The following is a 21,679-nucleotide window of genomic DNA, read 5'->3' as shown; positions in this document are numbered from 1 at the left end:
CCAAGTCGTGGTCACTGCTCGACTTTGAGATTGGCAAGCCGTTGGGCAAAGGTATGTACGCCATTCTCTGCCATGAACTGTAACCGTGCTTATGATCATCAGGGAACTTTGGCAAAGTCTATCTAGCCAAAGTCAAGTCGGACAACCCTTTCATTCTCTGTCTGAAATGTCTCGACAAGCACGATATTGTCTCGCATAATATTCAGACACAGGTGAGGAGGGAAGTAGAGGTAAGTTGGAGAAAGTAAATCTGCTAAGGGAACAGATCATGCAGAGTATAAGACATCCCAACATTTTACGTCTCTACGGATGGTTTCACGATCAGACGAGAATCATGCTTATGATCGAGTTTGCGGGTGGGTCAGCATTACGCCTTATTGACTGACCTCTGCAGGGAAAGGTGAGGTGTTCAAGCATTTGAGACAGGCCAAGCGGTTCTCAGAGAAGCGAAGCGCCAGAGCAAGTTCATTTTATGCATCGCCGAGCGACACTTACGAGTGCCAGTATATCCGGCAAGTCGCCGATGGGCTCGCTTATCTCCATTCAAAGGATATCATCCATAGAGATATCAAACCTGAGAATCTGTTCTTGGGTGGGTGGCTCAGACGAATGTCCTGGACGTTAACGAACACAGGCACCGATGGGTTGATCAAGATTGGCGATTTTGGTTGAAGCGTTCATTCACCATTCGAAGAAGGGTACGTATGCTCAGAGGGTTGAAGAACACTGACGAGTAGCCAACGAACGATTGCAGGCACGCTGAGCTATGTCGCACCGGAAATCATTCTTGGGAAATCGTATGGCCGTGCAGTCGATATCTGGGTGAGAGCCGAGGAAGACGGAACAGCTAGCTAAACCAAGCAGGCTCTAGGGGTTTTGTCTTTTGAGTTTATTTGCGGGGAAGAGCCTTTCGGTAGCGATCCAGCCGTATCTCAGCGAGGTGAGCAGTGCTCAAACTGCGCGCTAAGGCTATCATTTAGTCATTCAGTCGAGAATATGTCGGTGCGATGTTGTATGGCCGGAGCACGTCAGTTCAGAGGCGCGAGACTTCATCGGAAAGGTCAGCCCAAGATCTGCCCACTGCTGATGCTTCTTTGCAGCTTATGCGCATCGATAGTCATCAGAGGATGCCATTGTGCGAGGTCCCCAACCATCCGTGGATCAAGTTGTATCATATAGCATAGTGAATGCCGATCATCCAATCTGTTTTTTCTTTTTTGCTTCCGCTCAAAATGATCGTCCAATGACCTAATTCCCGCCTGTCTCTGCTCTCGCCACTGGGCCGTGTTCTGTGTATTCAATCAACCTATAGATCACAGAGGTCTCAAGAAGCCATGAGTGACGGGCTGCCTATGAATTTGAAGCTGCTTTTGATAGGCAACTCCAGTGTCGGTGCGTGCCCTTTTTCGAGCGAGAGATTTCGAAGAAAGGCTTGAGCTGATCATACTACAGGCAAATCATCCCTTCTGCTCCGATTCACCGATGATGAGTTTTTATCTGATGAAGAGACATCCGCAACGATAGGAGTGGACTTCAAGGTCAAGAGCATAGAAGTGGAAGGAAGGAGATACAAGCTGTCCATATGGGTTGGTTTAGATTGCTATGACCCTTGGTAGAATCCCGAGATGGCCGAGGTACAAGTGTCCGAGCTCATTCTGAATTGCAGGACACAGCGGGTCAAGAAAGATTCAGGACTCTCACGTCGAGCTATTATCGAGGAGCTCAGGGTGTTGTCCTTGGTAAGGTCATGCAAATGAACGTCGAGCTGAAGGGTCAGTATATGACGTCTCGTCCCGTCAAAGCTTTGACGAGTTGCTCAAGTGGTTCACTGAGATTGATATACATTGTGGTGAAGGAGTGGTGAAGATGCTCGTGGGAAACAAGGTCGACAAGGTGAGTGTATTGAAGGACCCGAGTGATTCCAGCTCATTCGCCATGCAGGAGGCTTCACGGCAGGTGACAACGGATGAAGGGAAGACATTTGCAGAGAGGATGGGGACGCTATTCATAGGTGAGTGTTCGTTCCTATTCTTAATCTCCGAGTAGACATTTTCTCCCAAAATCATCTCTTCATGACGCTGGCCATTCGTACCCACTGTCCTGCTCCTCTCTCTCTGTGTCGCTCAACTGCGCAGGCGTTAGGCATATTGAACTGTGAACAGCACTGATGACCCCACAGAATGCTCCGCAAAGACACGCGTGGGAGTCATGGAGGCTTTCCAAGAGCTCGTCATGAGAATATTAGATACTCCGTCTTTGTGGAACAGGAACTCGAATGGGATCAGGGCAGATAATGGCACAATACAGCCAGGTAATGAGAGTTCTGGACTATTAGGGGGTTGTTCTTGTTAGCCATAAGCCAAGTTCGCGGATCGTCTGTACCAAATCGTTGCTCTTGCTTAGTGTTGTATTGCACGAACGTCAATTTCCATATGAGACCCAGCTGGGTGCTCTGAGGCGGAATGATATACATACAGGGTCCAACTCTCCATCGTTACGATTGCCGGAGCGAACGTCGGCTGAAGGAAACGACACTCCGCATCGAATAGTGATAACTCGAAAGTTTAGATCTGAGCATCTTGAAATTGACCATTGAAAGCATGTCCGCCAGCGTCGCTCTGTCCAATGGTCAGCGTTCAGCTCCGTTGTCCCATGACCATACAGCTGATACCAGTTGCCAGACCCAAACTGGTGGCGTCAGGCCAGCGTCTACCAGATCTACCCTAGATCGTTCGCAGATGGTAATGGCGATGGAATAGGTGACTTGAGGGGTATCATCAGTCGCATTCCCTATCTTCAGGAGCTCGGGGTGGACGCTATATGGCTCAGTCCGTTCTATACGTCTCCACAGAAGGACGCCGGATGTGAGATACTCGCTTGGTGATGGCTGATTCCGCAGACGACGTTGCGGATTACCGAGATGTGGATCCTCGATTTGGCACGATAGTAGACTTTGAGGAGATGGTCTCGAAGTGCAGATCAGTGGGTATTCGAACTATTGTTGATTTGGTACCGAATCATTCGAGTGAAGAGCATCCTTGGTTTCAGCAAGCTTTGAAAGCAGGTCGAGGGAGTGCTGAAAGGGCCAGATATCATTTCAGAGATGGTTCGTTGTGACCCTCTAGGCCTAGCTGACTGATGTACAGGACTACCTGATGGATCTCCACCAGCGGACTGGGACTGCAGTATTGGAGGTTGTGCATGGCATCCAGCAGGGGATGGTCAATACTACTTTGGACTCTTCGGCCCATTTCAACCTGATCTCAACTGGGGTAACAACGAAGTCCGAGAAGATTTCATCCAGACGATCAGGTTCTGGGCAGACAAAGGCGTAGCAGGCTTCAGAGTTGATGTGGCACCCTGTCTTGAGAAGTATCTCCCTGAGCATCTACCGTCCAATGAAGTGATCTCAGCAGCTGCGAGACGCCTCAGGCAGAATGGTTGCCCACCGGATATTCATCCCTTCACAGATCGAAATGGGGTGTTTGAAATATACAAAAGCTGGAGAAAAGTGTTCAACGAGTACGATCCGCCGCTCATGTGAGTGTACCGGGTCTTCTGACCCCTGCTGAGGTCTAAAGGGGCGTGGCGGAAGCTTGGGTAGCTCAAGATAGGATACCGTTGTACGCCGACGCGAACGGTTTGGGTCAATCCTTCTCATTCGACTTGCTGTTACGCGAATTCGATCGGGCACAGTATAAGGATGCGATTGAGACGTCTCTCAAGATGGCCAAACTCGCAGGATCATCTACCACCTGGGTCCTTTCCAATCACGATGTGAGTTTCGGAGAGGGAAACTCCTCTCTCATGCCATCATCAGATGATACGTCATGCTACTCGATATGGGTTCCCGAAGGTATCTGGCGAATGGACCAATCCGACCCACTTTGACGAGCCTTGCGAGGAGTACTTGGGATCAAGGGGAAACATGCCAGGCTTTGATCCAGTCCTAGGTCTGAAGAGAGCACGAGCTGCAAGCTTATTCATGTTGGGGCTACCGGGATCCGCATATATCTATCAGTGTGTGGACGAAACAAAACATGATCAGCTTCCCTCGCTGACGAGACCAAAAAGGGGCGAAGAACTGGGACTACCAGAGATAGTGGACATTGCGCCAGAGCACAGACAATGTCCAGTCTTCAAGCAGACGAAAGGTAAACGCTTAGGTCGGGATGGATGTCGGGTGCCACTCCCTTGGGTTCATTCCGAGCCGGGATTTGGATTTGGTGGGAAGCCTTGGATCCCTCAACCTGATCGTATGGGAACCATGTCCGTGGACTTGGAGGAGAAGGATCCGAGATCCACTTTAAGTCTCTACCGTCGGGCTCTGACCTTGAGAAGAGAGCTTCAATCCCCTGAAGAAGAGCTCGAATGGATCGGAGAGAACTCCAGGACACTCCATTATTCTCGGTCCGAGAACTGGGAGGTCATTGTGAATTTTTCGGAAGTAGAGATCGATATGCCACCGGGCAAAGTGTTGATAACCTCGAGCGATTGTCCGGATGGGAGACTGGGTCCTACCACTACTGCTTGGCTCTCAAAGTCAGCATCTTCTTAGCCTCGTGGCTTGCATGCATTGTCAGCACATGATGATTATCTAAGGACTAATCTTCCGAAACCCCATTTTTCGGGCCGACCGGGCCGGCCCATGATCGAATGCCTCACCATATTCACCTTTTTCAACAATTGCTCCGAGATGTTTGAACACGCTCTATTCACGACAGAATGGTCCTCCTCCAGCCCAACGCCTTTGTCGAGAACGCGTTCAAAACAAGGGAAGATGTTGAGAGGGGCTGTATAGCTCGTGAGCGCTCTACAGGGGTATCCGAAGGCTGATCATCAGTTCTTGAGCCTCTCAAAGCCCACACGTCAGCTGGAGGCGCATTGATAGATATTGGATCCACAGCAACGCACTATGATCTGCGAGCAGTTGCGCTAGAGACGTTTGCCAGGCCAATATGGGGCTTGACATCTCTACTGGTCGGTGGTGGACATTACGAGGGTGTAGAACGTTGGGTCAGGGGTTTGGCAAATGGGACGGATCCCAAAGGTCCAGAATATTGGGGAGGAGCGAAAGCGAAGGATCAGAGGATGGTCGAGATGTCTCCGTTGAGCTTTGCGATATCCATGGCGCCCGACGTGTTCTTCTCTGTGAGTTGGACTCTCAAAGGGTCTCTCGCCTTTCATTGTTGATGCGGGTTGTTTTCAGGGTCAATCCGACGAGGCAAAGGAAAACATTTCAGCATTTCTCCAAACCTGTATCGGCAAACCTATGCCAGACAGTAGGTGAACATGCTAAATCCATCGGCTGAAACGCAGCCAATTGGCTCTGGTTTAGAGTCTTTGCAAATCTGGCACTGAGAACTATCAAATCACCGCATTTCAACCCTGAGCAAATGTCTCGAGATCTTGCACGTCTTGAAGAATTCCAGTTCCCTCCGCATCCGCCCACTGGCGACTCTTCTGGATCTGGAGGATGGTCTAACGATGGACCTGAGGACGTTCATCAGACGGATTACTATTCTAGCAGTTTCGCCATCCAATTTGCGCAAATGACCTATGCAAAGGTAACGTTTTGAGTGGATACGGAGATCAATAAGCTGAAGATGTCTCTCTATAGCTCTGCGCCAAGACGGACCCAGAGCGATCACAGAAATTCATCGACAGAGCGCGACAATTTGTCCTAGATTTCGTCTACTATTTCAATGATGATGGTGAGTCGTCCGATGGATCTACGTCGCAGAACTAATGATACGTGAAGGCGCTGCTATCCCGTTTGGTCGTTCCATGGTCTACCGCTTCGCCGTCATTTCCACATTTTCCGCCATGGTTCTTGCAGATGTCGAACCTCCTGCGCCACTCCAATGGGGCCATATCAAAGGCTTAGTACTGCGTCATCTGAGATCGTGGACGGGTAAGACGGCCATTTTCAGGAGTGACGGGACCCTCAACATTGGCTATGGGTATGACAACATGAACATGACGGAAAATTACAATGCCCCTGGTGAGCTGACAAAGATAGGGGCATCACTGACGATCCAGGATCCCCTTACTGGTGTATGAAGGCGTTTGCTTGCCTCGCCGCTCCTCCGACTCATCCATTTTGGTCCTGCTCTGAGCTACCCTGGCCATCTGACCTGTTCCCCCTTCTCAAGGCTATTCCTGACCCCCATCATATCATGTGTCGACACGGGAACCACACTTTCCTCCTCTCATCTGGCCAACAGCCTCACTACGCTATGCGACACGGTCCGTCAAAGTACTGCAAGTTTGCTTATTCCTCCGTGTTTGGCTTTTCCTGTGCTACCGGTGACATGGACATTGCTCAAACGGCAGGAGATAGTATGTTAGCGTTGAAAGACGCGACGCCTGGAGTGGAAAATGGAGATGGAGAGACTTGGCGAGTGAGGCGCAAGCCTATCGATGCGGAAATCGTGGGAAGAGGAACGCCTCGCGTTCACCTGAGATCATCTTGGAAACCCTGGAAAGACGTGACGGTAGAAACGTGGTTGCTACCGCCTCAAGCCGACTCGCCGAATTGGTATCTCCGTGTTCACCGTCTTAGATCTGATAGACCTCTTTTGACAAGCGAAGGCGGATGGTCAACGTATGGTCAAGGTGATGATGGTCGAGCGGTCGTTCAGTCCTTTTCGGGCGAGACTTCCCGTGGAGGAGAAGAACAAGTCGGATGGGCACGAGTGACAACTCAGCCGGGATGTGTGGGTATATTGGACTTGACGAAAGGTCAGGACAAGCGGAAAGGCATCTTGGTGCAGACGGATCCTCAGTCCAATGTCATTTTCTCCCGGAGCGTTTTGCCGAGTTTGCAGGGGACGTTGGAAGCTGGAGAAACGTGGTTGATCACGGCTGTCTTTGGACTACCACATACAGGCGAGGCAAGGTATACCGAGGAGTGGAACAAGCAGCCTGTCGTTCCAGATTGGATCTTTAGCTAGCGAGCTGTAGCCACGCAATAGTTCCAGAATGGCATTATTATCCGGGCTATTTCCGTAATCTTCGGAACGTCCTCCCGGTCTTCCGGTAGACAAAGATGAAGCTCAATATCACCTTGACCGTCACAACGAGAGACCACAGAGCCATTCATCATGCCCAAAATACTCATGTAGGCTTTAGATCATCCTGTCTTTTTGCTGACAACCTAGCACCCGTCATGTTGGCGAGGACGCCATGCACCTCCTCGGGACATCAGGTTTTGACCTCATCATCAACCCTAACAACGCTCAACCGCCTCGAGAATGGGTTCTGGAGCATCTCAAAGATCCTGAAGTCATTGCGGCCTGTATCATGCATTCCCAACCGAGCGATAAGGTAGATCAAGAGTTTCTGGCCGCATGTAATCCAAACTTGAAGACTATCTCGACGTTCTCTGTAGGGTTTGGTATGCTGCTTCTAAAGCTTTATGTCCCAGACGGAGCTGACAAATCCCCAGACCACATTGACGTCAAGGCTGCTCATGCGAAAGGGATCAAGATTGGACATACACCTGGTGTCCTGTCGGATGCAGTGGCGGATATCACTGTCATGTTGGTATTGATGACTATGAGGCGGGTTGAAGAAGGTATCGCTCTAGTCAAAGAAGGAGGGGTGAGTCTGGGTCTCGCGCGGAATGTTGCCGTCGTAATTGACCTCGCCTCGTTCCCTTCACAGTGGCCTAAACTCCCATGGGCACCTTTCGTCCTTTGTGGGCCTACCATCTCCCACCCTTCTCTCAACATTGGCTTCCTTGGATTTGGCCGAATCTCTCAAGCTGCTTTATCTCGCCTGCTGGCATTCACAAATAAGGAGCATCCGCCGACCATTCAATACGTGTCATCCAGAGAACGACCTGATCAAAAGGAGATCGATGAGAAGTTCAGCAAAGAGTTTGGAGTGATCGTCAAGAGGGTCGAAAAGGAGCAGTTGGCTGCCGAGAGCGATATCGTCATCGTGCTTTGTGACCAAAACAAGAACACCATTGACCTAGTCAACAAGGCCTTCTTAAGCAAGATGAAGAAGACTGCCATCTTGGTCAACTGCGCGAGAGTAAGCTTCAAAAAGACTTTTGACGAGGCTCCTCTCCCGCGCTGATGCAGCCGTCAGGGACCCATCGTCAATAGTGAAGACCTCGCGGAAGCTTTGGAGAATGGGACGATCTACGCCGCGGGTCTCGATGTCATAACTGGCGAGCCACACGTGGGACCGGACCACCCTCTTGTCAAGCTGAAGAATTGTGAGCGAGGCCCTTCAAGAACTTAAGGCTCATTATCCCCAGGCGTGGTTCTTCCCCATATGGGATCAGCAGACATCGACACTCGAAAAGCGATGGCCTCTTTATGTGAGTGACGGAGACGGGCTAGGAGCACACAGGTCACTGAAGCGGAACTCAGGTGTCAGGAACGCCATTGCAGGGGCCAAAGGAGAGGCTTTGGTCGCGGAAGTCAAGGTCTGAGCTGCTATTGTCATTCATGCAAGACGCTTAGTGCATTACTCGTAAATGTCTTTACACCGCTCCACCTGCGCCCATACCCATAATCATGCTGAGGATGAAAGCGAGCAAGGGTGCTCCTGGTCCTCCAATGTCCTCACCACTGATGATTCCCTGTACAATCTTTCCAATTCCGACAATGGCGGGTCCAGGACATACACCTGCCAATCCCCATCCTATGCCGAAGATCATTGAGCCTGCCATGAGCCTTCGATCGATATCTGTCCTTGTCGGGATTCTCCATTCTTCCCAAGGGTACTGAACCTTCCCTTTCGGCGTGTAGTTCCAATACAGCGCATTGGGAACCACTCCGCCAAGCACGATCATCGCGAGTGAAGGGTCGAATCGGGGTGAAAATGGAGTGAGAAAGTGTAAGACTTTACGTGGATCCGCCATCCCCGATATCAAGAGACCAAAGGAGAATGTGAGCCCCGCGAGGAAATAAGGTGCTAGTCTGATGATCCGTGGTGGATTGGACCCTGATCGAGCGAGAGTCGACCGTAAGGTGAAAACGAGGCCAGCGAGAATAGGGACGGTAATCAGGGGAGCGTAAGCCAATCCAGTCTGAATGGTAAATGGGTTGGGTTTCGGTATCCATGATGGGTACGGTGTTTCCATCGGCACGAGATTGGCAGTGAGGACAGCAGAGAGGAAAAAAGTAGCTGTAGCTACGAGAGATCGTGGAGATCCTCTAGACACTCCACAGAGGAAATGTCCGCTCGTACATCCTGATCCCAGTCGACTTCCAAATCCGACCAACAATCCCGCGAGAGAAGCTCGAGTCCACGGTATAGAGAACCATCCACTGAGAGGTTCACTGGCGTATGCTCCTGGTAGACCAAAGACTTTCCCAAGCGTCGGACCGAAGATCAACCCGGCTGTAGTTGCCAGTCGCCAAGAATCTCCATCTCCCCAGAATGATTCAGCGACAATGGATGAAATGCCAAAGACTCGGCCAATGTCAGACAAGAACGACGATGAGGCAAGGGATAGCAAAGTACCACCTGCAAAGGTGTGCAGGGGAGAAAAGGTCATCTCGTTGTGTGTCGTGTACAACAGAGGACAGCACTTTTGGGATTGGATCACATTTTCATCCCTGCGGCAACCTCAAAACACGCCACCGGCCCGTCGGGAACAACAATATTGGACATTCGGGCTATGCATTGGATATGGGACATGTCTATACTACAAAATGGGGGTCCAATGGGTCTCCGACACTCGCCCAGCAAGATGTCCGAGACTTGGACGATGAGTGTAGATTATCGCCGAGCTACGTTAGATTATCGCCGAGCTACGGGTGCGGACACCATTTCAATCTGCTCTCCAGGCATACCGTGAGGCACTCTGGTTCTCAGCTGTCCAACAGGCGGACCAACGGTCACAGCAGCGCGGAAGGACCCTTCTACACCGGGCGTTGTGGGTCGAGTCTGGTAGCCTGCCTGTCCAGACATATCGAGAGACTCGTCGAAAATGTCTGAGGATTAGCTCCAAACCTCTTTGATCGACTCACCTTGACTAGGATCGTTGATCAGTTCCCGACGATCGGTCAGATTGTTCGCCGTGTTGGTTGCAGCGTCAAAGGTCGGAGGAGGCGACTCGGCCCCAGTACTGGCAGTCGCAGTCGATGCAGCAGCAGCTTCAGCAGCTTGCACCTGCTCGTAAGGAACCACTAGGAGGATTTCAGCTCGTTCCCAAAGCGAACAACTCACAAGTGTATTTTGTAGGTTCGGCCGGGGCAGGTGATGGATCCCCAGCTCCAGCGGGTCCATAGATCTTCGTCTCGGCCAGACTAGACGACGTCAGTCAGACTCCTACTCCTTGATTCATCACGCACGCAGTCTTCAACGCGCAGACCCATTTGTTCCTACGCATCACTTTCAATGCACCCTGCTGCCAATTCGACTTGTAGCGTATATCCGCCTTGAGAACCATCTTGCCTTGAGCAGGCATGTCATCTACAGTGACATCAAAGATTGGCAAAAAGTCGCGCGAGTTCTCCTTGCAAAAGACGAGCATCTTGTCTCGAAGCGTTGTGAGGTGGTCGAAACTGGTGTCGAACGCGACATCAAAGGTAAACGTCTCGGACGTCGGGCCGGATCGTCGGACTGACAGTCAGCCGAAGTCCTCAGTGGACGAGACGTACTGTTCTCAATGACTTTGGTAGCGAGAATGTTGTGTCCGATCCATACAAATTTGCCATCGGTCCGCTTGAAGTTTGTGCTCATGAGCTGCATCTTGGCAACAGTGTACGAATTGCCATCAATGTCGACTCGGTCACCAACGTCGTAGGGGTGCTTGACGAACAGGAAGATGCAAGCAAGCAGGATCTCTTGCATCGTCGATCCTATCAACCAGGACAACCCAAGGACAAAGGTACCAGCGGACGTGACGAGAGTAGTGATCTTGTGATTCGTCAGCACAGCCATGACTCTCCGCGCTCACCTTGGTCGTAATCGTCGCAGCGAGAATTAAAGCACAAATGAGAGCCACAAAGAACAGGAAAATATCGTCCAATCGCCTAACGGCTCCGTCGAGGTCCCGCATAGAAGCTTCCAAGCTCAATCTTTCACGGTGAATCTGCATGATCGCAGCCTCCATTTCATCCCTCGTGGCATCTCCATTCCCGTCGACATCAAACATCTCAAAGCCAGCTTTGGCAGTGTCGAGGTCGGGGAAGAAACGAGCAATGTCGGACAAGTCGAGATGGTCGGCATCGCCACGTCGGAAAGAGTAAAACAGTCTTCTGGCGAGAGCTTTCGACTTGTTAGCGGAAGACAGCGCAGCAGTGACCTTGTTCTGAGGTGAATTGGTCTGCAAGACACTTTGCCCGGCCATTTCACTGGCGACGTTGCCTAGTGCCGTTGTCGTGGTCTGAGCGACTTCTCGAATGCCTCTGAGCGCAGCTCTGATCGCCTTCTTAGGCACCTGACTAGCTTTCGTCTTGTGCGAGTCATTGTCCCTCAACGTGTCGCTTCGACCGGGGATATCGTGAGAATGGATGTAGAGTGTGGCGAGGCACTTGATGTTGAATTTCTGCTCTTTGAGTCTGTCCTCGTACGAGTCACGGTGGAATTGGAAGGCGATGAGTTGAACGATAAGCTTTTCCACGCCGAGTATAATGCTACTGAGGAAGAGTCCAAAGAGAATGTTGACCATGGTCCCGAGATCAGACTTGGAGCGCGGCGTTTCGTTATTGGTAGACTCGGCAGTATTGTGAATGATCACCAGTGGGGTGAATGAGATCCACACGGCAGCGGCCCAGACGATCAATTTGGCATACCTGTGATGTAAGCTACTTTTCAGCCCTTGAACCCCACCTTCCGAGCGCGGCTGTGACATCCGTGTACTGCTTGGCAGAAGGCACGATGGATCCAATGACATTTCGCCAGATAGGTGGAATCATCATGAAGACGGCAGTAGCTGCCCAGAATCCACCCCAAAGCACGCTGAGCCAAATAGACCACCAGATGAGCTTGACATCCCATACTTTGCCATTTGGCGCCGCGGTCAGACCGACGATACCGGGGATCCATAGGATGGCGAGCACCGGGACAATATAGAGAATCCATCGAATGATGATGCTCTTATTGATCAGCCAATAGTAGAGTCGGGAGAACTATGGCAGATCAGCATCGACTGGGCGTCGGAAACCCACCTTGGTCGTCCCGACATCTCCCTCTGCAAATCGCAGATTCTCATTCTTTGCCGTCGCGGGGTTGTAGCCTTCCCACTCGGGATTGTTGTTCAACAGGTCCCAACTTCCATTCCTGGTGTGTTTGGGTCGCTTTTCGCCCATCTGGCCAGCTTCGAGACTGGTAGATGAATGTGAAAACATGTTCCAACCTCTTCGTCTGCTGCTGGAGCCATTGGGAGTCGTGTGACCCGAGGAGTAAGGTGTACCTCGTCCAGAGGTTGCCATATTGGTTGTCTCGTTTGCTGTGGAGTCTTTCAACGGGACAGTGGTGTACTGCGCAGCTGGAGCCGATGTTTCTATGTACTGTCGTGGAGGGTAATGAACTCGACGTGTCCCTCCAGGGGTGTTGGGTCGGGAGGTGGTGGGAGGACTGGTCTGATCAGGTCTGGTGAAATAACCTGAAGTGAAAAGAGAGAGAAGGAGAGGGAGGGTCAGCTCGAGCCATCAATCAAGAATGTGACTTTTGAAAACTGCCAAAGGCAAATCTTCTCGCTACAGGGACTGAACTCACTTTCGGCTGGATGCAAGGGAGAGCTTGAATTCACCCTCTGCATAGCCGGATAGGCGGTCTGATCGTCTGATACGTCGACAGATTGGTCCCTACTGCGGTGGTCAGCTACGACGAACCACGCGCTATTCCTCCATTCCCCCATCCCCTTTTGACCCACCTGAAATGACTTGATGTGCCGTTCGATTGTCCCAGGTAATTTTGATCATGCGCAGGTTCTGGATTCAGGTAGGGATCTCTGGCGATCTGTGCGGGGCGGGTGTTAGGAGAGCGTATATCGATCAACGCGTCGCTCGCGAAAGGCTCACGGTAGTGTTCACGGGAGCAGGTCTTCGTCCAGTCTCTTGCATTGTGAAGAGCAATTTGGACTCCCCAGGAGCTCAGCTGATGATGACCTCGCTGGATGGTCGTCGTTGGTGGAGCCAAGGGGGGTTTTTTTTTGGTGTTCTTTTTTGGGTGCTTGAATCCGCGGCAGGCGAAGCGGGCTAATCCGACGGCAAACAACAACAAGCGCGCGCGGGATGTTGTCGATGTGTGCGTCGGATGGGAGATGCTATAGATGAGTGTCCGTGAACGATGGAAAATGGATGTCCAAGAGGGTTTGATGATGAAGGAATGAGATATGATATCGACCAATGCCATGGAAATTTTCACCCACCAACTCCTCTTCGCTTAGTCAAAACGTCACGAGCCGTCACCCAAGGGACAATCTCCTACTTCTTCTCCTCGCCGATCACGCGCCAGGTGAACCTCGATGCCGGCAGCGAAGGCGAGCGTAGTCCCCTCCCCAGCAATTTGAAAAATCTCGTAATTTCCTAATAGTTTTTCCTCGATTTCCTAATTTTGCTGTCGCTCCATTAGTAATAAGAGACTGCACAGCAAAAAGCAGCCCTTCTCACTCTCACGCTGCTCCCCCCGCCGTGAGCCATCATGCTCTCACGTTCACAGACGAAGTTGTGAAAAATCTGGAGGGTTAGCAAATGCAGCAAGCATGCTCATGATGGCCCTTGTCGGTGCCGAATAACGATATGATCTCATGCAGGAGACGGGCGGCGCATTTCGTCCCGACAGCCCGCTCGCGGGGTTTCGGACGAAGTGATGCCTCACCATATGACTGGACTTCGCGGCTGATCCACAGTCTTCAAAGTATTTCGATACAAGGGAAGTCATATGAGAAGATACAATGCCTCGACTTCTTCCATCACTATCATCATCATACAGAACGTGCCGCTCTGGCAATCGTCATCTCATCCTGGCGTGAAGTCCCATTCAAAGCCGCAATCTCCTTCTTGAGGTGTGCGATTCCTGTAGTAGTATATATCAGAGCGATCACAGTGGCCGCGTAAACAGGCATCTGTTCGTCCTAAGTACGATCGAAAAGGGTCAACTCAATAGGTTCATCAAACTCGGGACATGGAACCACTTGCCCAGGTCGTATCCCTTCCTGCCTCACGCTTGTCCGATGCGCCACGCACTTCCGATAAAACCGACGAGCGAACTCTGCTCCAGAGCTCGACAGCGGTGATACCCTTTGACAAGTCCTCGCTGACGCCTGCGGTGTCGTGGTCATGGTCCAGCACCAACTTTGTTTCCGACATGAGACTGTGCTCGAATCGGTCGAATTCACGCAGACACGCCTGGAGCTTGAAATACTTTAGGGACCATGGTTTACACACCGGCTCACCCTGTCTCGATCCATCAATCTCGTCTCGTTGAGCCGGTGAACCCATTCAGGATCCAGTCGCGGGTATGTCGATCCTAGTAAGAGTACAGCGTTCAGAAGACTGTTCTCTGCATGATGAATTGCTCTGATCCTGTCCTTTGGCCACGAGCCTCGGAAGTGTGGTTCAAGGCTGAATGTCTATCAGCCGTGAAAGGAGAGATGGAAGCTTACGACGCGTGGTCGATCTTCTCCTCCACATCGATCACTTGAGTCTGTTCATTTTGTCAACCAGCAAAGAGGCATATTGTAACTCACAATGGCAGCGACGAATTTTGATCTCATCACGTCCAATCCTTCCTGGACCTCGTCCTGCTCTCGGGTCCGTCCAACACTCTCATCATTCTCCTTAGCTGCCCGTACCACCAAACGGTAAATGTCACCAGTACTCCTGATGCATTTTGCCAAACTCAATGTCGTGTTTTTCTTGGCGGAGAAAGGTCTAGGGAACAACATGACGATGAATGCCGCTGTCAATCCGATCAAGACTCCGAGGGCACGACGACCGGCCAATTCTGCTCCATCGCCAGCGTTCGCAATGACCGGTAGGTGATCGTCGACCCAGGAGTACCCGACGACGAAGACGCTCATCAATGCGATCATGAGCCAAAGTGGCATCTGAGATTCTGGCGCCACCAATCGGTTAAAGAGCGCCGGAGCGGTGAAGACCATCGTAGCCGCCGCGATTCCATATGGATTGCCGCGACCTCTACCTGGAGCTCCAATGTACCATATCACGATCCCGTTGACGAGGCCCAGACCTGTGCCACAGACTCGAGTCATGAAATTTGAGATTTGCTCGCCAGAGTAAACGCTGAGGCTCAGTTGGGCGAGAATGACGGCCCAGAATCCCTTGTTGAAGTAGACGAAATAGGTCGAACTCTTGCAGACGAATGGGATGAACAATGCCACGCTCACGATGGCAAATTTCAAGGCAAAGATGCCTTGAGGTGAGATGATTCGTCGACCGACCCATACCACACAGGCTCGAGGAATGCCAAACACGCTTCGACGTGTAAAGCCTGACCCTTCACCAGAGGACAATTTGGAGTCCGGGTCACCGACAAGTGTGATCTCGCTCCGTACATCACTATCCTTGTGCTCTTTGCCCATTGCAAAAGGGCTCGAAACGTCCTTGTGGCTCATCATCTCAGACATCAGTGCGCTCATCGCAGCGGGGTAGTGAGCCTTGGCTCCAGGAGTAGCTTGGTCGAGATCCAGCAACAGCTGTAGGAAGGCGATGACTTGCTCAGTGAATCCAATGAGTGAGGTGCTGAAAGCCGCACAGCGAAACATGTCCAGCGTGTTCTTCGAGGACTCGAGATCCATGGTCTCACTGCTGCTGTCTGGCAGTCTGTGGAGGGCCTGAAGAGGGGCGAATTGGTCGCGTTGGCGGAAAGCAGCGAGGTGTTGCCTGAGGTCTTGAATTGACGCCTCGCGGCTATCTCTCGGCGCTATACGATCGGGTAGTCGACTCCAGCGATACGTGTTGACTCCGTTTAGCCAATCAATGGTCTCGAGCAGGCTCTTCTCAAGCGAATCCCGAAGGTCTTGAGAGCTAGACGCGAGCGTCGAGAATAGATCCGCGAGGGAGGTCCCGGCTTGCCCCTCTCCCTCTGGGCCAAGATTCGACGCCTCTTCGCGGATCTTAAAATCTTGTTCCATGAGGACCTTTTGTCATGTCAGCCAGTCATCAGTTGTACGTGAATCGAGCGAGAGACCGAACTCACAATGAATGCAGCGAGCACATGCGCTCCACCGGAAAGCTGCTTGACTTGATCGTGTATCGCAATAACATCCTTCGCGTTCAACTGCCCTCGACTGAATTCAATCTTCAAGAGTGATAGATTATCTTCCAAAGCCTCAATATCCTGTACCATCTCCTTTCGTAGACTTCTTGCTTCTTCCGCTTTGCCATGTATGTGATCCCACTCCCTTGGATCTCCGTTCAAGATATCGCCTTGGATCTTGATTTCCTTGACCAGTGGTTTGAGCGCGTCATCGATGATGGATCCCAGAATTTGGTGGTTCAATGATTCGGGGAAGATGATCAAGGAGGAGATAAGCGCGACTGCAAAGTAGAATGCAGCTGGGATGAGGAGGAACTTCTGTGTACTGGTCAGGGCTGAGGGTCCTGAGTGAGACACTCACAGGCAGCAAGAAGTCCGGTGTAGGATAGAGTGGACCATAGAGGCAGAGTACTGCCACAATTTGTTAGCCACGAAGTGATTCATGTGCGACACTTGCCATCCAACACACTGACGCCGAAAAAGGCGAACAGCATCCTACATGGAATCCATCAGCACCGGGCATGCTCCGGCAGAAACTCACAATCTCGGCTTGGTAGCTCTGATCCAGGCGAGACCGTAGACGCCGACAAAGAAGAAGACCGCAAAGACGACGGTTGACCGGATATCGAGAAACTTCCCATGATATGCAGCTTCTCGTACTGAAAAAAGTCGTCAGTCAGCCCTTTTCTGTCTTCAAATCCTAGACAACTCCCTCACCCTCGTTGGTGATCTCTCTTGCCTGTGCCAGACTGTCGAGCCCAAGTGAGCGAGCTCCTTTTAGAGTTGAACACGATCGCAAGCGACCCACCTCAAATGAGCTTTTTCAAGTTGGCTCGCTAGTAACGTCTTGTCCCTGGCTCTGAATGCAGAAATCATGGCTGCCGCTCCCCAGGCCCAACCCGTCATCATACCCAGAGCGAGGGTCATGAACGACATAATGAAGATTCCCAAAGCCATAGAGGGAGGCACGGTGATCGACAACTGGGTTCAGGTCAATGTTGTGGCACTGTTTTAAAGGTCTTCCTGGATGGACGGACGGACGGACGAACGGACGAGCACGCACCATCATGGCAAAGTAGGCGGACCTGCCCTGGATCTCGAGCGCTGAGAACGACTCAGATGAGCTGATAAGAACGGACAGGACAACTCGGACCCTACTCACTCTTTCGGCATACAAGGAGAACGACTGTCCCGAACAATGTGATCATACATCTCAAGAACGTTTTCCAAGTCTGCCGTCTCTTGATACTTTTGATAAACCATTTGGGCGGTCGAAATCTGGCTCTAGTACCACCACCACCTCTAGCGCCGTGATCGTTCTTCTCAGATGCCATTGTTTTCTTGTGTGTGAGTGAGAGTTCAAAAACAGGTTTTCAAAGACGAAGATCACGATCTGCCAGTCAGCACATGCATCCACATGAGGGCGTCCCAGGTGATCGGACGATTTCTACCTGTTCAATTTCCCCCTCCATGCTCGTCCAAAGCGTCATGTATGTGAGAGAATTTGAGCCCGAGATTCCAGAGGTGGAATCATTTGGCGTTTGTCATTGAGATCTTCCGGCGCCGGCCCATTTTCTTCAAAATACTCGTTCCTCTCTGAAGAATGTATAAATAGTAAAATGACATCAGGTTGTGAGTCACAACGACCGACCCAGCCTCACGAGGACCCTCCAGATCTCAGGCCATATGCATGATATGATACCCCGGACAAGACTAATTGACGCCGCTGATGGACAGGGTACGGCATGTTTCCAGCCAAAGAAAATTGGCCCCCCCGAGACGGGACGGTGTGGCGGTGGCGATAATGTGCGAAATCGAAGTCACGATGTACCAAAGGCTATCTCAAACATTGCATTAATAATAAAAGATCCTGTACAAGATGATTGCGTTTCAGAGATCACTAAACATCTCACGCTCTCCTCTCTCTCGCCCTGTCGAGCCCTGCCAGACTCGTCTCGCCTACTAAATCTGCAATCTCCCTCGTCAGCTCTTCCAAACCACTCGCGACATAGGTCATCGCCACCGTTGTCGCTGCGAAAATGGACATTTGCTCATCCTGCGAGGATATTCAGCTTTGAGCCTTGGCAAGATAAATGGGGGCTCAAACTTACATGACATAGATTCCATGTCAATTTTTGGCCCAAAGCCGCCAATGCCTGATCTTCTTCCCTTTGCTCAAAGTTCGGCTCTGAATCACCTTTCCAAGCGTTGGTGCGGGTTCCATCGGAAGACTGTGAATGGTACACTAGACGTTCAAGGATCGATGTGTTGACGGGAAGAGGTCTGCCTGCCTCCAAGCTAGAATGTAAGAGGTAGAAATGGTGTAAGGAGTCGGCGATCTGGGCGAATCAGCACGAGAGCTACGTGGGACACTCACGAAATCAGGGTTCATCAGATTGGTTCTCTCCAACCGTCTGGCCCACTGAGGCTTCAGACGAGCGTGGGCGAACCCGAGAAGAGCAAGTGCGTTGAGAAGACCTAATTGTGCTCTGAATATGGCTTCATATCGCTTCTTCGGCCACGGCCCGCGTACACCAGGCTCAAACCTGCACATCGTGAGCTGAGAATTGGGGAGCCTCTCACGAAGCGAAGGCAATCTTTTGCTCAATCACACTGAGCTGGCCCTGGAGCCGATCAGTATGGAGCGTACATTGAATCACTCACCATGACGCCAACGAATTGGCCTCTAATCCTATCGATCCTTTTCATAACGACATCCTTTTCCCTCGACTCATCTTCGACTTCCGTGTCATTTTCAATTGACTGGATGATATACGAGTACAGGTCCGATGTACTCGATATACACCGCGCGAGGGTCAAACGGACATCTCGCTTCGCCGAAAGAGGTCGAGGGAACAGCATGATGATGAATGCAGCAGCGAATCCAATGAGAACCAAGAGAGCTCTTCGTCCTGCCAAAGCGGCACCAGCCCCAGAGTTTGCGACTTGAACGACGTGCTCGTCAACCCAGGAGTACCCGACCACAAATACGCTCATCACAGCGATCATGAGCCATATAGCCATCGACTGAGGGGGACAGACGAGGCGAATGAACATGAATGGCGAGACAAAAACCATGGTCGCCGCTGCGATACCATAGGGATTTCCATGACCTTTTCCCGGAGCACCGATGTACCAGATGACCATTCCGTTGATCAATCCACCTGCTGTACCGATCACTCTGGCCACAAATCCTGCAATCTGTTCACCGGGATACACACCAAGACCCATCTGAGCCATGATAACTGCCCATAGACCTTTCTCAGAGTAGACAAAAAAGGCAGAGTTGTGGCATAAGAAAGGAACTTGCAAGGCCACACTGATAATCGCGTACTTGAGGGCAAATAATCCTTGAGGGGAAATGAGGCGTTTGCCAAAAGCTGAAGCCGATCTGCCAAACCGTTGAAATCCATTACGGGGATCTTCAGCATCGGCATCTTTTGGCCATGTACGCTTCGGCTTGTCCGGCTTGTCCACAAGGGTGAGCTCACTACCGGTGTCGTCCTCGTTGTCTGTACCGAGTTGTAGTGGATTTGAAGCCTCGCGGTCATTGGCAGCGCTAGCCAACATCTTGGCGAAGGCTGCAGGCCATTGGATCCGGGCTCGAGGGTTTGACTTTTCGACGTCAAGCAAGAACTCTAGCAGTTCCACCGTCATGATACCGAATGAGATCAAGGCGGTGGTGAAAACGTGGCAGCGGAACAAAGCGAAGGAGGACGAACGAAGAATGTGCGTCTGACCAGGTTTAAGATCGCCCGAGGGATCAAAGAGGTCTTTGACCTGCTCCAGTAGCTCGAATGACTTGCTCTTGCGATACTCGGCAAGCGTTTCGCGAAGATGATCCAAGGTAGCCTGGCGAGAGGCCATGTCGGTAGCATCTTTAGGGGCAGCCTTCCATCTCGAGTGATTGATAATGTTCAGCCAATCAATCGTCCCTGAGATTCCGTTTTCAATGGCTTGTCGTAAGTCGCGAGTGCTCGATTCGAGAATAGGGAAGAGATCCTGCAGTGAAGTGCCTTGCTTTCGGTGCTTCTCGATACCTTGCATCCGCGATTTGAGGGCTATCCCTCCATGTTTATCCACATGCTCTCGCGTGGATAAGTCTTGCTCCAGGAGTATCTGCGAGGTCAGCATGTCCGTCCGACTTGAGACTTACAATGAAGCTCGCGAGGACATGAGATGTACCTCCTACCTGCTTGACTTTGTCAAACGTTTTGGCGAGATTTGCACCGCTAATTTGACCTCGTGTCACTTCAAGCTGAAGCATGGCCATTTGACCTTGGAGTCCACCGATCGCTGCGACGATGCCGCGTCGGATCCCACGAGCCTTTTCAGCTTGCTCCCGGATATGAGCGGAATGTCCTGGATCTCCTTTGAGCACTTCGTCCTGCAATTTCAGCTGAGAGAGAATAGGTCTGAGAGTGGTGTCGATGATGCTTGTTGTGAGCTGGTGATTCAAGGATTGTGGGAAGATAAGGAGAGTAGTGGCCAAAGCGATGGCAAAGTAGAACGCTGTCGGAATAAGGAGAATCCGCTGGAAGCTATGAGCGGTGTCAGAGGCATGATGGTGACTCACCGGTAGCAGGTATTGAGCAGTGGGGAATAATGGACCGTAAAGCGACATGACTGTCTGTCAATATTGTGTATTGGTCCAGACTTACCATCCAGCAATATGGTCCCAAAGAGACAGAACAACATTCTGAATCTTGTCAGTGATGGGATCTTTTATTTCCCCCCCTGACACTTGCAATCTCGGTTTGGTCGCTCTGATCCATGCAAGAAAATACGTCCCCACGAAGAAGAACACGGCCATGACCGTTGAAGACCGAGGATCAAGGAAAGCTCCTCGAAAGACGGACTCTTGAACTGGTTTGGGCACTCAGCTATTGAGGATCATCTCTCGGTGACCTACACTGCGCATCGATATTTTGATCCGCCGAGAAACTATCATCAACACATCTTCATAGCTTTGAGGCTCACCCGCTCTCGACTTTTTCGTATTGCGAAGCCAGCAGGACTTTATCCCTAGCTCTTATTGCCGATGCCATGGATGCACATCCCCATGCCCAGCCGAAAAGCATGCCCATAGCTAGTGTCATGAATGCAAAAATGTACAAGCTCAAGGCGAACGACGGTGGGATAATCATGGCGAGCTGGACAAATTTCAGTCCTGGACGGGCTTTTTGGCTCACAATCAGGGAGAAGAAGGCCGCTTGACCTTGCAATTGGAGGGCTGAGATCTGGGTCAGCAATATTGTCTCGACGCATGACCCACTCTTGTTACACAACATCAGGATGAGGGCCGCAAACAGAGCAACGAGACATCGGATGAAAGTCTTCCACTGCCGACCGTTCTTCAGACCCTTCAAGAGCCACGGAGGGAGCTTGGCAGACATCTTGCTCCCTTTCGTGGAGCTCTCAGATTCCTTCTCATCTGCCATGTTGATGAGCTGCGTCGTAACACAAGATTCATTCCATGTAT

The 21,679-nt window shown here is 51.3% G+C and overlaps 9 protein-coding genes across 9 annotated transcripts; 5 read left to right on the top strand and 4 right to left on the bottom strand.

The window, feature by feature from the left end:
• Positions 1-8: 8 nt before the first annotated feature.
• On the top strand, positions 9-1,184 carry BD324DRAFT_581420 (kinase-like domain-containing protein; the record flags this gene model as incomplete). The annotated part of the gene is made up of 8 exons (XM_022013501.1): positions 9-51; positions 103-230; positions 266-356; positions 395-644; positions 738-822; positions 865-927; positions 989-1,060; positions 1,101-1,184. Coding segments are annotated over 8 exons (816 nt in total), but the record flags the coding sequence as incomplete, so codon positions are not given.
• Positions 1,185-1,280: 96 nt separating this feature from the next.
• Positions 1,281-2,509, top strand: BD324DRAFT_630001 (ras-domain-containing protein). Its single transcript, XM_022016280.1, has 6 exons — positions 1,281-1,392; positions 1,453-1,586; positions 1,667-1,739; positions 1,778-1,893; positions 1,942-2,011; positions 2,180-2,509. Exons 1-6 carry the CDS (start codon positions 1,335-1,337, stop codon positions 2,350-2,352), a joined length of 624 nt encoding a protein of 207 aa, XP_021870183.1. The 5' UTR covers positions 1,281-1,334; the 3' UTR covers positions 2,353-2,509.
• Positions 2,510-2,520: 11 nt separating this feature from the next.
• BD324DRAFT_592204 (glycoside hydrolase superfamily) lies at positions 2,521-4,592 on the top strand. The gene is made up of 7 exons (XM_022013811.1): positions 2,521-2,628; positions 2,682-2,864; positions 2,900-3,106; positions 3,147-3,540; positions 3,582-3,777; positions 3,821-4,020; positions 4,075-4,592. The coding sequence occupies exons 1-7, from the start codon at positions 2,601-2,603 to the stop codon at positions 4,556-4,558; spliced, it is 1,692 nt and encodes a 563-aa protein (XP_021870182.1). The 5' UTR covers positions 2,521-2,600; the 3' UTR covers positions 4,559-4,592.
• A 133-nt stretch (positions 4,593-4,725) lies between these two features.
• On the top strand, positions 4,726-6,956 carry BD324DRAFT_581530 (hypothetical protein; the record flags this gene model as incomplete). Its single annotated transcript, XM_022013510.1, has 7 exons — positions 4,726-4,804; positions 4,844-5,151; positions 5,210-5,282; positions 5,320-5,567; positions 5,621-5,714; positions 5,762-6,004; positions 6,043-6,956. The coding sequence occupies 7 exons, from the start codon at positions 4,726-4,728 to the stop codon at positions 6,954-6,956; spliced, it is 1,959 nt and encodes a 652-aa protein (XP_021870181.1).
• A 107-nt stretch (positions 6,957-7,063) lies between these two features.
• On the top strand, positions 7,064-8,486 carry BD324DRAFT_646148 (hypothetical protein). Its single transcript, XM_022017620.1, has 7 exons — positions 7,064-7,123; positions 7,164-7,399; positions 7,451-7,605; positions 7,669-8,043; positions 8,101-8,230; positions 8,273-8,335; positions 8,388-8,486. The coding sequence occupies exons 1-7, from the start codon at positions 7,107-7,109 to the stop codon at positions 8,447-8,449; spliced, it is 1,038 nt and encodes a 345-aa protein (XP_021870180.1). The 5' UTR covers positions 7,064-7,106; the 3' UTR covers positions 8,450-8,486.
• A 14-nt stretch (positions 8,487-8,500) lies between these two features.
• On the bottom strand, positions 8,501-9,520 carry BD324DRAFT_581517 (hypothetical protein; the record flags this gene model as incomplete). Its single annotated transcript, XM_022013509.1, has 1 exon — positions 8,501-9,520. One exon carries the CDS (start codon positions 9,518-9,520, stop codon positions 8,501-8,503), a length of 1,020 nt encoding a protein of 339 aa, XP_021870179.1.
• Positions 9,521-9,606: 86 nt separating this feature from the next.
• BD324DRAFT_520925 (Mechanosensitive ion channel-domain-containing protein) lies at positions 9,607-13,349 on the bottom strand. Its single transcript, XM_022012988.1, has 11 exons — positions 12,996-13,349; positions 12,848-12,933; positions 12,691-12,779; positions 12,141-12,577; positions 11,803-12,101; positions 10,928-11,765; positions 10,629-10,887; positions 10,320-10,590; positions 10,195-10,274; positions 10,002-10,154; positions 9,607-9,959 (listed from the first exon to the last, which is right to left on the bottom strand). The coding sequence occupies exons 1-11, from the start codon at positions 13,035-13,037 to the stop codon at positions 9,766-9,768; spliced, it is 2,748 nt and encodes a 915-aa protein (XP_021870178.1). The 5' UTR covers positions 13,038-13,349; the 3' UTR covers positions 9,607-9,765.
• A 190-nt stretch (positions 13,350-13,539) lies between these two features.
• Positions 13,540-18,003, bottom strand: BD324DRAFT_629981 (hypothetical protein). Its single transcript, XM_022016279.1, has 15 exons — positions 17,859-18,003; positions 17,649-17,793; positions 17,360-17,590; positions 17,261-17,301; positions 17,006-17,178; positions 16,915-16,946; positions 16,739-16,856; positions 16,655-16,692; positions 16,559-16,608; positions 16,138-16,515; positions 14,666-16,078; positions 14,582-14,622; positions 14,372-14,540; positions 14,115-14,330; positions 13,540-14,050 (listed from the first exon to the last, which is right to left on the bottom strand). The coding sequence occupies exons 3-15, from the start codon at positions 17,529-17,531 to the stop codon at positions 13,901-13,903; spliced, it is 2,991 nt and encodes a 996-aa protein (XP_021870177.1). The 5' UTR covers positions 17,532-17,590; positions 17,649-17,793; positions 17,859-18,003; the 3' UTR covers positions 13,540-13,900.
• A 103-nt stretch (positions 18,004-18,106) lies between these two features.
• On the bottom strand, positions 18,107-21,638 carry BD324DRAFT_651951 (hypothetical protein; the record flags this gene model as incomplete). The annotated part of the gene is made up of 13 exons (XM_022018420.1): positions 18,107-18,253; positions 18,309-18,536; positions 18,575-18,743; positions 18,781-18,821; positions 18,862-20,316; positions 20,354-20,731; positions 20,774-20,823; positions 20,859-20,896; positions 20,940-21,063; positions 21,110-21,141; positions 21,178-21,350; positions 21,390-21,430; positions 21,473-21,638. 13 exons carry the CDS (start codon positions 21,636-21,638, stop codon positions 18,107-18,109), a joined length of 3,042 nt encoding a protein of 1,013 aa, XP_021870176.1.
• Between the last annotated feature and the right edge of the window lie 41 nt (positions 21,639-21,679).

The sequence above is a fragment of the Kockovaella imperatae genome (genome assembly GCF_002102565.1).
Source record: "Kockovaella imperatae strain NRRL Y-17943 chromosome Unknown BD324scaffold_9, whole genome shotgun sequence".
NCBI classification, from domain to species: Eukaryota; Fungi; Basidiomycota; class Tremellomycetes; order Tremellales; family Cuniculitremaceae; genus Kockovaella; species Kockovaella imperatae.
Note: the sequence above shows the minus strand (reverse complement) of the source record. Positions and strands in the feature narration are given on the sequence as shown.